Source organism: Manis javanica, chromosome 3 (assembly GCF_040802235.1).
Source record: "Manis javanica isolate MJ-LG chromosome 3, MJ_LKY, whole genome shotgun sequence".
Classification (NCBI taxonomy): Eukaryota; Metazoa; Chordata; class Mammalia; order Pholidota; family Manidae; genus Manis; species Manis javanica.
The window spans coordinates 145,238,044-145,256,713 of record NC_133158.1 but is presented as its reverse complement, the minus strand read 5'-3'; the positions used below and the strand labels follow the sequence as shown (position 1 = coordinate 145,256,713).

General features: G+C 44.7%; 1 protein-coding gene across 1 annotated transcript in view; it reads right to left on the bottom strand.

The window, feature by feature from the left end:
• The window catches only part of RARRES1 (retinoic acid receptor responder 1), a 38,308-nt gene that overhangs the window by 14,626 nt on the left and 5,012 nt on the right, over positions 1 to 18,670 (bottom strand). Inside the window, exon 2 of the mRNA XM_036997890.2 lies at positions 6,688 to 6,750. Within this exon, the coding sequence (XP_036853785.1) occupies positions 6,688 to 6,750 (63 nt within the window). The remainder of the gene's footprint in view (positions 1 to 6,687; positions 6,751 to 18,670) is intronic.

Below are 18,670 nucleotides of genomic sequence, written 5' to 3'. Positions count from 1 at the left end.
TGGTCGTTGATCCATTGATTATTTAGGAGCATGTTGTTAAGCCTCCATGTGTTTGTGAGCCTTTTTGCTTTCTTTGTACAATTTATTTCTAGTTTTATACCTTTGTGGTCTGAAAAGTTGGTTGGTAGGATTTCAATCTTTTTTAATTTACTGAGGCTCTTTTTGTGGCCTACTATGTGGTCCATTCTGGAGAATGTTCCATGTGCACTTGAGAAGAATGTGTATCCTGTTGCTTTTGGATGTAGAGTTCTATAGATGTCTATTAAGTCCATCTGTTCTAGTGTGTTGTTCAGTGCCTCTGTGTCCTTACTTATTTTCTGTCTGGTTGATCTGTCCTTTGGAGTGAGTGGTGTGTTGAATTCTCCCAAAATGAATGCATTGCATTATATTTCCTCCTTTAGTTCTGTTACTGTTTGTTTCAGGTATGTTGGTGCTCCTGTATTGGGTGCATATATATTTATAATGGTTATATCCTCTTGTTGGACTGACCCCTTTATCATTATGTAATGTCCTTCTTTATCCCTTGTTGCTTTCTTTGTTTTGAAGTCTATTTTGCCTGGTACTAATACTGTGACACCTGCTTTTTTTCTCCCTGTTGTTTGTATGAAATATCTTTTTCCATCCTTTGACATTTAGTGTGTGCATGTCTTTGGGTTTGAGGTGAGTCTCTTGTAAGCAGCATAGAGATGGGTCTTGATTTTTTATCCATTCTATTACTCTGTGTCTTTTGATTGGTGCATTCAGTCCATTTACATTTAGGGTGATTATTGAAAGATATGTACTTATTGCCATTGCAGGTTTTAGGTTCATGGTTACCAAAGGTTCAAGGTTAGCTTCTTTACTATCTTACTGTCTAACTTACCTCACTTATTGAGCTATTTTAAACACTCTCTGGTGATTCTTTATTTCTCACCCTTCTTATTCCTCTTCCTCCGTTCTTCATATGTTTGGTGTTTTGTTATGTGCTTTTTTTAGGAGTACTCCCATCTAGAGCAGTTCCTCTAAAATACCCTGTAGAGGTGGTTTGTGGGAGGCAAATTCTCTCAACTTTTGCTTGTCTGGGAATTGTTTAATCCCTCCTTCATATTTAAATGATAATCGTACTGGATACAGTATTCTTGGTTCATGGCCCTTCTGTTTCATTGCATTAAGTATATCATGCCATTCTCTTCTGGCCTGTAAGGTTTCTGTTGAGAAGTCTGATGATAGCCTGATGGGTTTTCCTTTGTAGGTGACCTTTTTCCTCTTTCTAGCTGCCTTTAAAACTCTGTCCTTGTCCTTGATCTTTGCCATTTTAATTATTATGTGTCTTGGTGATGTCCTATTTGGGTCCCTTCTGTTGGGAGTTCTTTGTGGTACCATGGTCTGAGCAACTATATCCTCCCCCAGTTTGGGAAAGTTTTCAGCAATTATTTCTTCAAAGACACTTTCTATCCCTTTCTCTCTCTGTTCTTCTGGTACCCCTATAATGCGAATATTGTTCCATTTGGATTGGTCACACAGTTCTCTTAATATTCTTTCATTCCTGGAGATCCTTTTATCTCTCTCTGCGTCAGCTTCTCTGTGTTCCTGTTCTCTGATTTCTATTCCATTAATGTCCTCTTGTACCTCATCCAGTGTGCTCTTAAGTCCTTCCAGAGATTGTTTCATTTCCGTAATCTCCCTCCGGACTTCATCCCTTAGCTCTTGCATATTTCTCTGAAGATCTATCAGCATGGTTATAACCTTTATTTTGAATTCCTTTTCAGGGAGATTGCCTAGGTCTGTCTCCCCAGGCCCTCTCTCAAGGGCTGTCTGGACTATTTTGGATTGGACTAAATTCTTCTGCCTTTTCATGGTGATAGCAGTGGCTGTAGGCAGGTAGCGGGTGTGTCAGCCGGGAGAACAAAGACCTTTCCTGCTTGCTAGTCACCTTGCCCTTCTCCGCTGCCTGTGTCGGTTACCTGCACTCCTGGAGCAGCCTCTGCGTTAATCCCCTAAGCTGCTGTGGGCGGGGTCTCCGTCAGAGTAGCACAGAGCCCTGCGGCAAATGGCAGGTGTGCCGGGTGCACTCTCCCATGTAAGTGGTGCCCCTGCCAGGCAGCTGTGTACCAACAGCAGCCTTTGGGACTGGCCCTGGCGGCTGTGTGCTGGGCTAAGCAGTTGCTGGGGGCGCGGCTGCTCCTGGGCTGCTCCTCTGCCGCCATCGCCAGCTCCCGCAGGCCACTCCCCAGCCTTTCTACCACCGCTGCGGGATTGCGTGGGCCTCTCCCAGGCCCCTCCAGTGCTGCTGCTGCCGGCATGTGTGGGCCGCTCCTGAGCCGCTCGGTTGCTGCTGCTGCAGGCTCATGCGGGCTGCTCCCGGTCCCCTCTGGTGCTGCTGCCACGGGCTTGTGCAGGCCATTCCCAGCCCCCTCCAGCACCGCCACCATGGGTTCGTGCGGCCCGCTCTGTCGCCGCTGCTGCCGGCCCACACAGGCCGGTCCCAGGCCTCTCAGGTGCCGCCATCGCAGGTTCATGCGGGCTGCTCTGTCACCACCGCCAGCCCACACAGGCCGGCCCTGGGCCGCTCAGCTGCCACCACCACAGGCTTGCACAGGCCACTCCCAGGCCCCTCTGGTGCCGCCTCCCCCGGCGCACACTGCCACTCTCCCACTACTGGGCCAGTGTCTCAGGGTCTGCACCAGTTGGGGGAATGACTGGTAGGCTGCTTATCGTTGTGAGGGGCTTCACAGCTGTGCTGCCGCCCAGGGGTTTAGGTTGCCTAGAGTTCCCTGGATTCCCAGGTGCTAGTGTACGTGTGTTGGGATGACTTCATCCAACTGTGAGGTCACTGTCCCTTTAAGACTTGCTAAAAGCACTCGCTTTTCTTTTGTCTCAGGGGCGCAGGTTGCAGGGACCTGCCCGCAGGTTTTGCTTTTCCATTTCTTTAATATCTAGCTCCGTGTACACCGTGTGTCTGCACTCCTGGTGCAGATTTTTAGAGCTGGTTGTTTAGCAGTCCTGGGCTTTCACTCCCTCCCCACTCTGACCCCTTTCTTCCCGCTGGGGTCTGGGATAGGGGGGCGTTTGGGTCCCACTGGGCCGTGGCTTGTATCTTACCCCCTCTTGTGATGCTGAGTTCTCGCAGATGTAGATGTAGCCTGGCTGTTGGACTGTATCTACTGGTGTCTCTTTTAGGAATAGTTGTATTTGTTGTATTTTCAAAAATATATATGTTTTTTGGAGGAGATTTCCGCTGAACTACTCACACCGCCATCTTGGCCCCTCACCCCAAAAGTGATTTTGTGCTTACAGCTGAGCACAACAAGCCCTTCACTCTTTGCTATCATTTAAACTCCTGTTTTCTGGTGGAGCCCTAATAAAATAATGCTGGGCCTATTTGAAATAAATATCATGGATGTCTATTGAATACTGCTTGGCTCAAACCTCTAGAATACGGGTACTTTACTCTAGACCAACAGAATGCTCAGCTGGGTCTCAAGCTTGCTAACTTGAACTAAGAGGAAGCTGGTTCCCATTAACAAAAACAAAAATGACAGAATCTTCATGCTGCCTTAAGAATTCAGTCCTCTTATTCTAGTTTTACAAATTAAGACACTGAAGTTTGAAGAGGAAACTACTCCATGTCTCACAGCCAGTAAGTGGTAAGCCAGAACTTGAGCTCATATCTGTCTTATCCCAAAGCACTGGCTCCATGCATTAAAATCCTAATTATCAGTGCAACAACAAAAAAAGTGAAGAACATTCTGGAAAGGGCTCCTCAAAGGCAGAAGATGGCTGGTACATGGCCTCCCCTTTGTTAAAGCTGTTTCCAGGGAAGAGGAAAGGAAGCAGTGTTGCCCCTTTTGAACCCACCCACCAAAAACAGCTCCACAGAAGCAAAGCAGTTGCCTGCAGATGGAAGAACTTCCTCACCCCCTGAGATGGGACATCTCAGTTAGCTAGCTGTGCTCTTCAGAGAAGCAGTGTTGGTCAAAATAACCTAGTAACTGTTTCCGCTTCAGCTTTAACACTATCTATTTGCAACACTAGAAATTAAATGCTCTTCCCTAAGTTTTAAGAAAATTTTAATTCTTAGTTTAATTAGTGAAGTCAGAGTATATTTTTGTCTTGTTAGAGCTTGTTCCTGAATACTGGTAAGCATTCTTCTGGAAGCACTGGGCTGCTGGGGCCCAGCTTTGCGTCCCGGAGACCCTTTAATGCCAGACGCTTCCTGCTCATCCCTGGCTGCTCTGACTCAGCACCACACAAAGAAAACTGGGGCTGGTCTCCCCTCCACCCTCGTGCTGGTTGCTGCCTGCCTCCCAGCTTAGCCCAGCACACGGAACTTCATCTGGTTCTAATTTCTATATGAGTTTTCCATTTACTGTCTTCTTGGGAATGAGAGGAAGGAAACTTGGCAGACCCTGGGCTGCTTGGTCAGAATTGTAGAGGCGCTAATAATGCCCGGGGCATACACGGGTGCTGCTGGGTTCCACAGAGCGCCGCGTGCATAGGAGAGGCAGATGCTGGGAGCCATGCTACTCAAGCTGGGTAGCTAAGCTCAGGCTGGAGGAAGACCCCCACAAATCAGGGGTCTTCGCAGCTGGCTCCCTCTATTACCCACCTTGATTTTGTTATTTTCCATTATACTATTGGCTTTGTTTTTACTTGCATTGTTGCCAAAGACTAAGCTAACCTTTGCTAAGCAGCACGGAAAAGATGAGAACATAAACTTCCCAAAAGCTTTTCAGGACAGTGCTCCTGAAGAATAGAACACGCAGGGGCCTAATGGTGATCTTAGCATAAAGTACTGAAACCTGCTGTTAGTCAAACATTGACCACCCCATTTCTACTGAGAATGCCCCCCTTGTTTATGCTAGTGAAACTAGTGATGGAAAGTTTTCTAGAAATCAGGTTATGAAAGAATATTTAATAGAATAATCCTGTTGACACTTAATTAATCATCTCATGTTTTCTTCCCTCTACTACTTCTATAGTTTGTTTTTCTTCTTTCCTAATCACAGCCCTTTACTAGAATTTGTGCCTCATACGTGAAATTACCAAGTACCATATTCCAGGAAGTAAAGATACCTCAAAAACAAGTGCTGGGCATAGAAGCCATGGAGCATAAATCTGCAAAGAAGTGAAAAACTAACCTTTTCAAAGAATATTACTTCTCTCTCACTTACCAGCTTTACATCTCCCTGTATGGCCCCGGAAGATGACTGGTTAGCCAGAGACGGGTAAGATTCCTCAAGGGAAGAACAACCTAAGACAGGCACAGTCGCAGGGGGGCCATCAGGTGAGGAAAAGGGGGCCAACAGAGGTGAGGCTTAGAACCTCACCCCCCCATTTTGAGAGAAATCTTCTACACCTGTGGATGTTTTGTTGCCCTTGTTCAGCTTGGATTAAGACCTGTCTGTAGGCACAAACCTGATCATCTATACCTGTCTTCTTACATTTCTAAATCATGCTTTCTATCTATATCTTGCATTTACCTACTACATTAACATTTTATTAGATTCACCTATAAAGTATAAAAACCAAATGAATAATCATATATTATATTTTACATGATTGTTTATAGTTTAAAGTTTGTAGTTAAAACAGAAACAGTTTCTATGATATGAATGCCCTTGCATTGTTCACCATGTAAGAACTTGTTTAGTCCCTGCAGTAGTGGAGACATGGAGACCTGTGTAGCATATGTCAGGGAGATTTTGATATCTACACAGAAGAAAGAGAAATGTAGATAAGAAGGAGAAATTTAGTTTGCTGCCTACTGTGCCCTATAAAGGCATATAAGGTGAAGATATGAGTTTATGATTTTAGATTGATTATAAATTTATTAAAGCCTCTAAAAATATTTTTGTGGGAAAGAATCCTAGCTAACTGTGGCACTAGGTGACCTGTATTTCACCCTGAGCTGATCAACTCCATAGTCGCTGCTACATACTGCACGCTCCTACAGTCACATGCACTACTTAGAAACTGTGTTGCATAGAAACGTAAAACACAATAGAGTACATGTTAATAAGAAAAGTTTCAGTCAAAGAACACAAAAACAATCACCTGTCTAATGCTTGACCAACCATGAATAGATTAGAAAGTAAAAGAAAGAAAAAAGCTTGCCTATACTTATTAACCAACTCTGCCTATACTAATTAATCATCAGAATAATAAAAAATAATCATATCCTTGTGCAAAATGGTATAAATAAAGTTGTCATCGGCACTTTGTCGAGAAACCTCCTACACTGACTCCGTGTTCTGTCTCTCCATACGCCAACTCTGTCCTGCACCTTCGGGCATCCCACCCCTAGGCTGGAGCTGGACTCCGGCAGGCACTGCTGGCCTGCTAACGAGAAATGTCACCAGCTGGCAGGGAGAGGAAGCAGGCTGGCATTTGAAACAGTCATTCTAAGGATTCTGAGGTGCTAGGAAGGGATACCAAAGGGAGCTATGAGATTCCCTCCCAGGACACAGGAAGGAGGGGATGACAGCTTTGTGGACTGTTTTAAACAACCCTCCATAAGGCCATGAAGTTGAAGGAGTTAAATCTTTGAGCTCCTGCCTAGATCTGTTCTTAGACTCTAGAGCAAACAGAAAACAAAATGGGATTAAAACAGAAGTAAACCTCTAGGTCACTATATAAAGATTCTCACCTGAAAAATAAATTCATATGAGTTGCAAATAGTACACTGCACTAATGATGGCAGCTTACCTCTGGGTTATAGAGCTCCGTGGTAAATACCAGGTCAACTCTACGTCCTGTCTTTGGATTAACCTGAAATACAGAAAATGAATCTTAGCTTACTTGAAGCTCTGTTAACATGTTCATAAAAAAGAATCTTGGCATAACATAACATGACATGCAAATGGTAGCTGTAGTATTTATCCAAATAAAACATGTTTTAGAAGGAGAAAACATCTAAATTTTGGTCTAACCATGCCACACTGCTTGCTAGTGTGATGCCTACTCACAAAGAGGAAGGCTGAGAAAGGGAAATGGTTGTGTTGAGGCTGGAAGTTGAGAGCAGTTAGGTGAGACACATGCGTACACAGGGCTGTGGAATGAGTTCCTTCATCCCAAACTCTGCACTGCGTCCCCACACCCTGTCCCGGGTTCTGGGCTGCTTCAGCAAGAGAGACAAGGGAAAGCCCCCTGTGCCACTCATGGTCACCATGACAAAGGTGCACCCAGCATAAATAATGGGCTTTCAGGTGGTGATATGATAGGTGAAGAAAGCAGTGGCTACTTTTACTGTTGGTCAAGGATGGCACCTGGGAGGAGGAGATCTCAGCTGAGGTCCAAAGGACAGTAGGGAAGCAGCTGCACCCCACCAGGGGGCAAGCAGAGGGGACCTACCACTGAGGCCAGAGGTGGGGTTTGCAGATGGGCCTGCAGGATGAATTACCAATACTGAGGGCTCAGCTGTTATGGTCAGTCTGTCTTTTGCAGTTTTCACAGGCAGGTATACTTCTGAACTTTAGAAATGCATGTTTAGCCTTTTTAAACTTTTGATTCCAGTGCATATTTTTAGAGAATAAATAACCTTATCATTGAAACAATTTAAACTGTTCAGAAGAACTTTATAATTATTTGCCATCATGTTTTTTCTAAGCAATATGGTCACTCAGTAAAAGGAATATTTTCTAGAGAGGAAAGGGAACTTTCTACTGCGTGGGGCTCAAGTCTTCTCCTACAGTCTTAAGTTAGAGTTGGAAACATCAATTTCACTTGAATCTTAGCTCCAGAAAACAACCAAACAGGATTATCTTATTTTAATAGACCAGCGATCATCCATTCCTATTATAGATTCTTTAAAAATTCTGGGAAATTATGAAATGGAGGGACAGGACTCTGTGGCAATTATTCATGTTGAAACTGCAATTTAAATGTGCTCTGCAGAGAAAATGGAGGAGAAGCACTCAGCAGTTTGCTTAGGGCTCATTTCAATCTCGAGACGAGTTCTGATTTAGTTGAAACATTGATTTCAATTTACAAAGTTCATACAAGCTCATCTTCTCATCTGCAGTGGGCCACCCAGTATCCCAGCATGGGGGACATATGAAGCAGCAGAATGTCTGGTCTAGCCTTACCAGGAACCACTGCTTGTGTGGAACAAGCTGGTCAGTCCGTCACAGAGCCCTAGTGCAGCTCTGGCCGACACTGCAGACATGTGGTGCCAGGTTTAGGGAGGCTTTCTAGAGCCAGTGAGGCCTGGACTAATTCTTTGAGGGCAGCTGCTGGCCAGGCAAAGGTGTGGGCATGGAGTATAAGGCTGGCATCCCAGGGCAGGCAGCAAAGCCAGGAAAAAAGCTGTCTGGGAGGCTGGCGCAAGGTCAAGGAAAGCCTCATTTTTTTATGAGAAGGACTTGGAACTTGACCTAGGAGTCTGAGAGCCCCAGTGAAGTACACTTGACCGCAGCACTTCGGGTGCTCTGAAGAGTAAGGTACAGCATCAACAGGGTTTCAACAGTGCCTGGGCCGGGGTAAACGTTCAGTGTGTGTGCACTACTTTGATGACTAGTAAAACCTACAGACCTGAGGGAGAGAAAGAACTCTGCTGGGAACCCGGGCCTGGCCCAGCTTATAGGCTGTGGAAAGAGTAACACTGACGCCTGTCGGGGCTGCTTCTGTTTTGGGAGCTTTGGCCAGAAGTAAATGATGAGCGGTTAAAGGGTGAAGTGAGACCTGCATGGAAGGGGCTGGACAAGGTACCCCATGGCCCGTCTCCGAGACTGCTGAGCTCCAGTGTCTTCACGGAACCGTAGGCTTGCTGCACATGGCCTCCCCCAGCCAAACCGACACCCACAAACAGCTAACACTCCAGGAGGCAGCACAGCTGCTTACCAGCAGCTTCTAAGCCTTGAATTGAGTCACTTGCTGCACCAGCCCTGGGGCCCTCTTGCCTGCTGTACAAGGACCTGGGAGTCTGCCCACCATGTCCGCTTATGGGGCCCCTAAGTGCAAGTCTCCACACAGGAATCAGGGACCTCCTGTAGGCTGGCAGCTGCGGGGTGAGCAGGGAGGGCGGTGAGGCCATTCATGAAAAGAGCAGGAAGCGGAGTTGATGGGTACAGTCTTTGGTGCTCAGAGACATTGGAGACACCCAGGAGGCAGCAGGACATTAGAGAAGCAGATTCAGTAGAGACAGTGGTTGAAGCCATGGAATTTGATGCCATCCCCTAGAGAAGATGTTTATTGAGAAAAATTCTGAGAACCACCAACCTTCACATTAATATTTACTTGCTATACACTTATTTGCTGTTCAAAAAAGTCTTCCTTATTGATATAATTGTACATATTTAAAATAAAGTACTTACAATGTTATTTGACTCAACGGTTTTAAAAAAAATAAATGGAGGCAATGCGAAGTGCCAGTACATAGTCTTTAGAGGGAAAGACACAGAACTTGATTAATAAAGGCTGTAAGCTGAGTCAGAATGGTGCCTGTCCTTTTGAAGAGTTATTTTCCTTGCTGATTTGATTTCCTTATTTCATTTTAATTGGGTACTCTTAAAAGCATCTACATCTTGTCCAAAATAAAATTTTACATTTTTGGTTGTACTTTATCATTTATCAAGACCCAGTGCTTTTATCTTCCACAGAGGCTTCTGTCTTTTCCCCTCATGTGAGTCACAAGTTTCTCTGAGGCTGCTTTGCTGGCTGTCCTGAGATAAATACCTCAGCCACAGAGGCAGGCCAGCCAGGGCCTTCGCCACCTGGGCCACAGGGTCTTGTGCTCCTTCAACTGTCTAAGGACTATATTTCACTCTGGCTGTTTTTGGTTAAAACTATTCTGCAATAAAGGGGTCTTCGTTGCTCAACATCCACTCCATGGAGCATGGAGCACTGTGCCAAGTGTTCAAATACAGGGAACAAAACAGCGGTAGTCCCTTCCCTCAAGGCAGTCAGGTTAGGCAGAAGGCTTTTAACTAGATCATTGGAGAACTGATCACTTGATTATCGATCATTTAAGAGCTCTGAAAGGGTAAATGGAGAATTGATCTAGTCTCAGGATCAGGGAAATGACCTTTAAACTGAACTCTGAGTATTAAAAAGGAATTGACTTTGGTGGGGAGAGGGGCAGCCAGCAAATCGTTCCACATGGAAGGCGCTGAGGACCAACCAGCAGGGCTGGAGGGCAGAAAGACAGCAGCTGGGATCAGGAGCAGACCAACTGGGTGGACGGTGGCTGCTCCTGCAGGCTGTAGGGGGGGTTTATCCAAAGAGAAATGGAAGCCATGGACAGGAAGGAGTTTTAAAAGATCAATCATATTATATCATATTATATCAAAGATCATATTATATCATATTATATCAAAGATATAAAAGTGGTAAAGATACCTCAGGACAAATGCTGGGCATAGAAGCCACAGGGCATAAATCTGCAAAGAAGTAAAAAGCTAACCTTTTCAAACAATATGGCTTCTCTCTCACTTACCAACTTTACATTTCCCTGTATGGCCCCGGAAGATGACTGGTTAGCCAGAGACGGGTCAGATTCCTCAAGGGAGGAAAAACCTAAGACAGGCACAGTCGCAGGGGGGCCATCAGGTGAGAAATTGGGGGTCAACAGAGGTGAGGCTTAGAACCTAACCCCCCCTGTTTTGAGAGAAATCTTCTGCATCTGTGGATATTTTATTGCCCTTGTCTAGCTTGGATTAACACATAGTCTACAGGCACACACCTGATCATCTACATTTGCTCTCTTACAACACTAAACTATGTTTTCTACCTTTATCTTGCATCTACCTACCACTTCAGCATTTTATTAAAAAAAAATAATGATAATAATAATAATAATAATAAAGGGAGAAATGTGGGATCCACATATAAATCAAGTATAAAAATCAAACGAATATTCATATATGACCTGATTGTTTATAGTTCATAATGCGTGATCAAAACCGAAAGTTTCTGTGATGACTGCCCTTGTACTGTTCACCATGTAAGAACTTATTCACTATGTAAGAATTTGTTCACCATGTAAGAACTTGTTCATTATGCTTCAGAAGATTGGAGACTGACGAGAATTAGGCTTGGGGTGGATTAATGATTGTGCATTGAGCATTGGCTCCCCTATACAGAACTTTGTTGTTGTTAACAACCATTTGATCAATAAATATGAGAGATGCCCTCTCAAAAAAAAGATCCCTCTCAGCTGGAGCAGAGAGAAGTGGTGCATAGAGAAGGTGTCCAGAGTGAAAGTAGAGACCACAGGAGGCTAGCTGAAGGGGCACACGAACCAAGTGGGGAGAGCAGAAATGGAGACAAGTATATGGTAGACAGATATGAGTCCTATACTAAAAGGTGAGCAATGAACAGATATGAAATTCAAGATTAGAAGTCATCACAAGAATGGAAGTCTTACATTAGGACAACATTAAATCAACCATCATGTAAATGATGCTTGTATTACAGAGCAATAACAACACCCTATTGGGCCTATGCCAGTTACTGTTCTAAGCATTTCACATCTTAACTATGCTAACAGAGCTCTGAAATCCCTTTCAAACTCATGAGTAATCAGAGAAATGCAAATTAAAGAAGCAATGAGGTATCACTGTACAACTATTAGACTGACAATAAATTAGAAAGCAGATAGGGCCAGTGGTTGACCAGGTTTTGGGATTTAAGACTGCTCCCCTGTGGCATGTAGGAGGGTAGCCTGGGAAGGAAACCAGTGTGGCTGCTGGGCAGTCTAGCCAACTTGGTCAAATCAAGTTTACATACACCATACAATCTAACAATCCCACTTCTGGGTAACTATCTCAGAGAAGCTGTGATGCAGATTATATCAGACTCAAAGGAGAATGTTCCTTGAGGCACTGTGTGTGTGCTAGGGAGCTGGAGACAATGTGCTGTCCATCCCTGATGGGGGTGAGGGGAGTTCCTGCCAAGGAGTGCTGTGCAGCAGGGAGAGGTAGCAAAGTAGCCATATGCATAGAAACATAGATCCTAAACACTGTGAGTGAAATACAAACAAAATGGCATAACACCATTTGCAAAATAAAATGTAAATATAAATTTACACACAAACCAATAATATCTTTAAGAATACTTACCAAAAAATGACTGAAATTGAATCAAGCATCTTTTCTGACCACAGAAGACTTCTGTCTTTTCCCCTCATGTGAGTCACAAGTTTCTCTGAGGCTGCTGTGCTGGCTGTCCTGAGATAAATACCTCAGCCTCAGGCCGTGCAGGCAGAGTCAGGCCAGCCAGGGCCTTCGCTACCTGGGCCATAGGCCCACACAGAAGTATGAAACCAGAAATCAATTAAAAGAAAAAAATGAAAAAGCCCCAAAAACACATGGAGGCTAAATAACATGCAAATAAACAACCAATAAGTCAATGAAGAAACCAAAGAGGAAATAAAAAACATATGGAGTCAACTTAAAACAGAAACGCAATGTTGGTTCAAAATCTTTGGGATGCAGCAAAAGCATTCCAAGAAGGAAATTTAGAGATACAGGCCTACCTCAGGAAGCAAGAATAATTTCAATCTAAACTGTCACCCAAAAGAACTAGAAAAAGAATAAAACCCAAAGTTAATAGAGGGAAGGAAATCATAAAGATCAGAGCAGAAATAAATGAAATCGAGTCTAGAAAAACAGTAAAGATCAAAGAAACTAAGAGCTGCATCTTTGAAAAAACAAACAAAATTGACAAACCTGTAGCCAGACTTATCAAGAAAAAAGGAGAAGCAAATAAATAGAAATGAAGAGAAGTTACAACTGACACCACAGAATTACAAAGGACTATAAGAGATTACTATGAAAAAATTACATGCCAACATATCAGACAACCTAGAAGAAATGGATAAATTCCTAGAAACATGTAGTCTTGCAAGACTGAACCAGAAAGAAATAGAAAATCTGACCAGACCAATTTCTGGTAACAAAATTGAATCATAATCAAAAACTCCCAAACAAAAGTCCAGAACCAGATGACTGCACAGGTGAATTCTCCCAAACATTTAAAGAAGAACATCCTTCTTAAACTATTCCAAAACTAGACTAGGAAGGAATGCTTCCAAATTTCTTCTATGTGGCCAGCACTACCCTGATGCCAAAGTCAGACAAAGCACTAAAAAAGAAAAAAGAAAAATAGAAAATTACAGACCAATATCCTTGGTGACCACAGATACAAAAATCCTCAACAAATTGTAGCAAAATGAATTTTAAAATATGTTAAAAGGGTCATTCACCATGATCAAGTAGACTTTATTCCAGGGATGCACAGTAGGTTTGATATCCACAAGCCAATATACTACATAAACAAAAGAAAGGAAAAAACCCATATGGTCATCTTAATAAATGCAGAAAAAGTATGTGACAAAATTCAACATCCATTTATGATAAAAACTTTCAACAACAGAGGAACAGAGTGAACATAGTTTAATAAAATAAAGACCATATCTGACAAACCCACAGCTGACATCATACTAAATGGTAAAAAGCTGAATGCTTTTCCTATAAGATCAGGAACAAGACAAGGATGTCCACTCTCACCACTCTTATTCAACCTAACATTGGAAGTCCTAACCATACATAGTAATCAGACAAGAAAAAAGGCACTGAAATTGGTAAGGAAGCAGCAAAACTGCTACTGTTTTCAAACTACATGAGACTATATAGAGAAAACCCTAAAGACTTCACCAAAAAACTACTAAAACTAATCAATTAATTCTGTAATGTCACAGGATACAAAAATAAATGTACAGAAATCTACTGCATTTCTATATACTAGAAAGAAACTAGCAGAAAGAGAAATCAAGAAAACAAACCTATTTAAAGTCACATCAAAAAAACCCCAAAATACCTAGGAATAAATTTAATCAAGGAGGTGAAAGACCTGTATTGTCAAAACTAAAAAACATTGATGGAACAAACTGAAGATGACACAAATAAATGGAAAGTTATACCATGCTCATGGACTGGGAGAACATTGTTAAAATATCCATACCATCCAAAGCAATCTACAGATTCAGTGAAATCCCTATCAAAATACCAATGGCATTTTTCACAGAACTAGAACAAATCCTAAAATGTGAATGGACCCACAAAAGACCCCAAATAGCTGAAGCAATCTTGAAAAAGAAAAGCAAAGCTGGAGATACCATGGTCCCTGATATCAAACTGTACTACAAAGCTATAATAAAACAGTATGGTACTGCACAAAAATAGACATTCAGATCAATGGAACAGAGAGCCCAGAGATAACCCCACACTTAATAGGGTCAATTAGTCTATGATGAAGGAAGCAGAGTGAATAGTTCTGGCTCTGCTGAGGCAAGGAGTGTTCCCAGACTAGTAGACCACGGCACTGGTTCCTGTCATCCCCACACTGCCAACACTGTCCATCTGTGAGCCAGATTAGGAAGGTTCAGAGGCACAGCATTTTGTCCTAATACATTCCAGAATAAGGCTCTTTATATAAAGAAAAGTCATCAAGAAAGCAAATGACCATGTGACTGTATAACCTGAGGGAATGAATTAGTAGCTCTTTGCTACAGATTTCTTTTTTAATTGTACAAAAGATTTATATGCTCTAGCCTAGAATGACATACTTTACAATTACAGATCACTAATGACATGGTTTCTTATGTGTTTTATTTATTTTCACCCCCACTGGTCATGAGGGAAGCCAGCCCTGGCTGTGTAGACCTCCCACATGCTGTGCTCATAATGGGCTCTTTAGGAGAATGATGGGCACTTCAGTGCTTGTGTGTAAAGCATCCTACTGGTGATGGGAGGGAAGCATGATAAAAGCTATTAATAGACAGAGCTCTTCCTACATGCTTCACATGGTTCCACATGGTGCCTATGTATTACTTATCACATCACAGGAGCCCTTTGAGGTAGATATTATTAGTATCCCCAGGTTAAGGGTAAGAAAGTGAGGCATGTGGCCAACGTTACGGAGTTTCCCAAAGTCACAGAGCTGGTAAGTAACGAAACCAGCTCCGACTTGCACCCTTCCTTTCTGTGGCATAGAGACTGTATAGAACTGGCAGCCTCCAAGAGGATGGGAAACAAGCTGGCATATATGTGTGGGTATGAGAGAGACAGAGAGACAGCTTATAACTATGGTTCCTACAGACAAGATCACCTGACCTTCCTGGAAGGGAGGCAGCCAAACAGGGCTTGTGTATCAGCTTCCTAGGGTGGCTGTAACAAAGTACCACAAATTGGGCGCCTTATACAACAGAAATTGATTCCCCCACAGTTCTGAAGCCTAGAAGTCCAAAATCAAGGTGCCGTCGGGGCTGTGCACCCTCAAGAGACCCTGGAGAGGATCCTTCCCTGCCTCTTCCAGCTTCTGGTGGTGGCCGTCAATCCTTGGCCTTCCTTGGCCTTCAGCTGCCTCACTGCAGTCTCAGCCTCTGTGTTTGTCTCTCTGTATCTTCACTGGCCTTCTTATAAGGTCCTCAGTCATTGGCTTCAGGGCCAAGGCTAACCCAAAGTGGCCTCGTCTTAACTTCATTACATCTGCAAAGACTTTTCCAAGTAAGGTCATAATCACAGGTGCAGGGGATAATACTTCACCGCATCTTTTCCCAGGACACAACTCAACCCGCAACAGGGATGTGAAGATGAGCTGACCTGGGACTCTGTGAGGAGCCCTGGCTGCATGCTTTCAGGCAAGGGGTAAGTGGGAGCACGAGCCGGTGCAGGTGTGGCAATCCCCAGGGAGATCTAGGGATGGAGACACACCGAGGAGAGGGGAGAGGAGTTCGTGCTAGGAAGAGAGTGTGAGTTCAGGCATGGGGGTGGGCAGCCAGGCCAGGGGGGATTAGTAGGTCAACGGAAGGTGTACCTGGAGTCAAGGGCAAGCTGGGGGCCAGATTAGAGAAAGTCCCTTACAGGACTTTATTCCAGAGTAATAGGTCTCAAACTTGAGCTGCAGTGGACTCTTCCAGAGTTGTCGCTAAATCACAGCACGCTGGGCCCAACCCCAAGTTTTGGTTCAGTAAATCGAGGTTGGGGCCTGAGAACTTGCACTTTAATGAGTTCTGAGTGATGCTGATGCGGCTCATCTAGGGACCACACTTTAAGAACTTCTCTCTAGATGCTGAATGGAGCTACTTTAGTTCTGGGGCTGGCGGGGGCAGAAGGAAGTGACAGATGGAGCCAGTGGCATCCCCAGAATAGAGCTGAGTAGGAGATTGAGGAGTGACAACTCTCCCAAGGCCTGAGGGCATCACAGGGGCTAAATGAAGTGGAGGAATGTTAACCCAAAGTTTGGAGTCTCTGGCAAATCAGGTCAGGATGCCTTAGAAAGGAAAGGGGACAGGGGCACCTGCTGCTTCAGGGGGTGACATTGGTGAGGCCCAACGGCATAGGCTGTGCTTCCCACAGACAGGCACATTTACAGAAGGCTCTGGACCAAAATGGGACTGAAGAAAATCTCCCCTTGCTTCCTGTTACCTGCACAGCTACTTTGCCATGCAAAAACATTTGTGTATGCATCAAGAAGATAAAACTGCACATTCTAATAGCAACTCCACAGTCATGTCTTATTTTCAGGATAAAACTGCTTACTGTAAAATGTAAAAGTTTGTTTTCATGCCAATGGGTCAAGGATTTTTCTTCCAGCACGTGTCTGGGCTGTCTTTGCATTAGATACCATGCAATGTTCGTTAGAGTCATTGAATTATTGGGTGTGAGTTACTGGACATACACCTGAGGAGCTGATGAGGGATAGGGAATAGTTATTTATTTATTCCAAGAGCATATTTTAAAAACCTAACACCCACTTTAAACTCACTGCAAAACTTGGAGCCCCTGAGAGGGCAGGGACGGTGTCCCAGAGAAACCTGCTGCCGGCTGCCCCAGGGACACCACAAGTGCTCCAACTCCGGGAGTTTCCTGAGACAAGATACTGCCAAAGCCGGTCCATGGAGAGAGACCGGCGTGCTTTGGGGAAATGCCAGCGCCTTGCTTCTCCTCACGCTGCCACTGGTTGCTAAGCACCGTCCCTTCCTGTTGCCTCCAGGCTGCTGGGGACAGCTTTGAACTTGGTTCTTCCTGTGAAAGGGTGGGCGGTGGGGTGACTCCCGTTGTCAGGAGCCCCGAGTGGCGCTGGCCCCCCTTCCCGCGCACACTGGGCCTTGCTGGCCTAACAGACTCAGCTTCTAAATGTCCCCTCCAGCCTGCACATTTGGTATGAGATCATAAATACCATGCCATTCCGGTAAGAGCAAACTTCTTCCTTTTATAAGGTTAGCTTTATGAGTCAGGCTTAGTGGCAGACAAGTAAACAACGCACTGGTGGATAAAACCGCTCTGCCGCTCTGCCATTTGGGACAGAGAGCTCCAGGTCCTCCATTAGAGCCTGTGACCACCCGACTGCGTTCCCCTCCTCTAGGGCAACGCTGGTAACATGAATGCGGTTTACGGAGCCAGAGTCGGTGACCTTCAGATCAGACCACAGCCAGTGGGGCCCAAGATCATTTCATGAGGACTTTTCCTCATGTTGCTTTACCCTATGAATAGTCCTCATGTTGCTTTACCAGGTTAAGCAATAGTGGAAAGACACAGAATACTGTGTGGTAACATTTAGTCAACTCTGGGTATAAGGTCTTGACCCTTTGAAAGGAGCCAGAGTGGAAATGGCTGAAGGCAGTGTCTTCTGCTTCCCTGCTAGCTCGGGGTGGGTCTAATTAGGAAAGCTGGATGGAAGGGCCATGCTCACCTGGGTGCTGGGTCTCCTCCACCATCTGGAAGGGCTGGGAAGGGGTGGGGGCCTGGCCTGCTCTCCTGGCCCAGGTGCACAGTGGTCCCGGCACCCTCCCAGATGCCTTTCTATTCACTGAGCACACGCAGACTTTTGTCTCTGTCCTGTGCTAGTGCAGTGCAGGGACAGCGACACGGTGGCCTCATCCCGGAAGCAGACCCACATGCAGAGTGGGAATAAACTTGGCTGTTGAGGAGGGAGCATGAAGCAGCCTGCCGTCAAGTCCCACGACAGGGTGTCGAGGGCAGGGGTGCTCGGAGGCGAGCTCACCAAGGCTGCGGACATCAGCCAGGAAAGAGGTGGGAAGCCCTTAGAAGCTGGAAAAGGCGAGGAAAGGGATTCCCTTAGAGCCCGCAGAAGGAGTACAGCCCAGCTGACACCTCAGTCTAGGCCCAGTGACACTCATTTCAGACTTCTGACTTCAGCACTGCAGGATAAATTTGTGTTTTAACCTACCAAGTTTCTGGTAATTTGTTACAGCCGTGGAACTGCTGCAGATACAGTGACCCTTACTCTGGTATTCTGTGTGGGCACACCCCCTGGGGGCCATCCTGGAGTCTTGTACACTTCTTATACAGCTAGAGTACCAGACCCCCTTGCAAAGCTTGACTTATTTGCCAGAGACATCCTGAGCAACCATAAGAAGTAACCCAGAGTGGACACTTGCTATGGCTACTATCCCCATTCACTGTGGGACGAGCTTTATAAAGACCTCTTCAATTTAGGTGCCACTGGCCAGGCAAATAAATGCCAAGAATACTTAAGTGTGGCTAAACCTCTGGGGTGATTCATTGTGATACACTGAGATCAAAGATCAGGTTCAATTTGGGAGATGTGTGTGTCTTGTCAATATCAGTCATTTTAGGGCTGAATATTTATATTTGATCTCCTGCAGAACCAGTCAGGTTGTTCAAGGAATAATGCAGCCAAGCTAGACTCCAGTTGGTTAAATCAT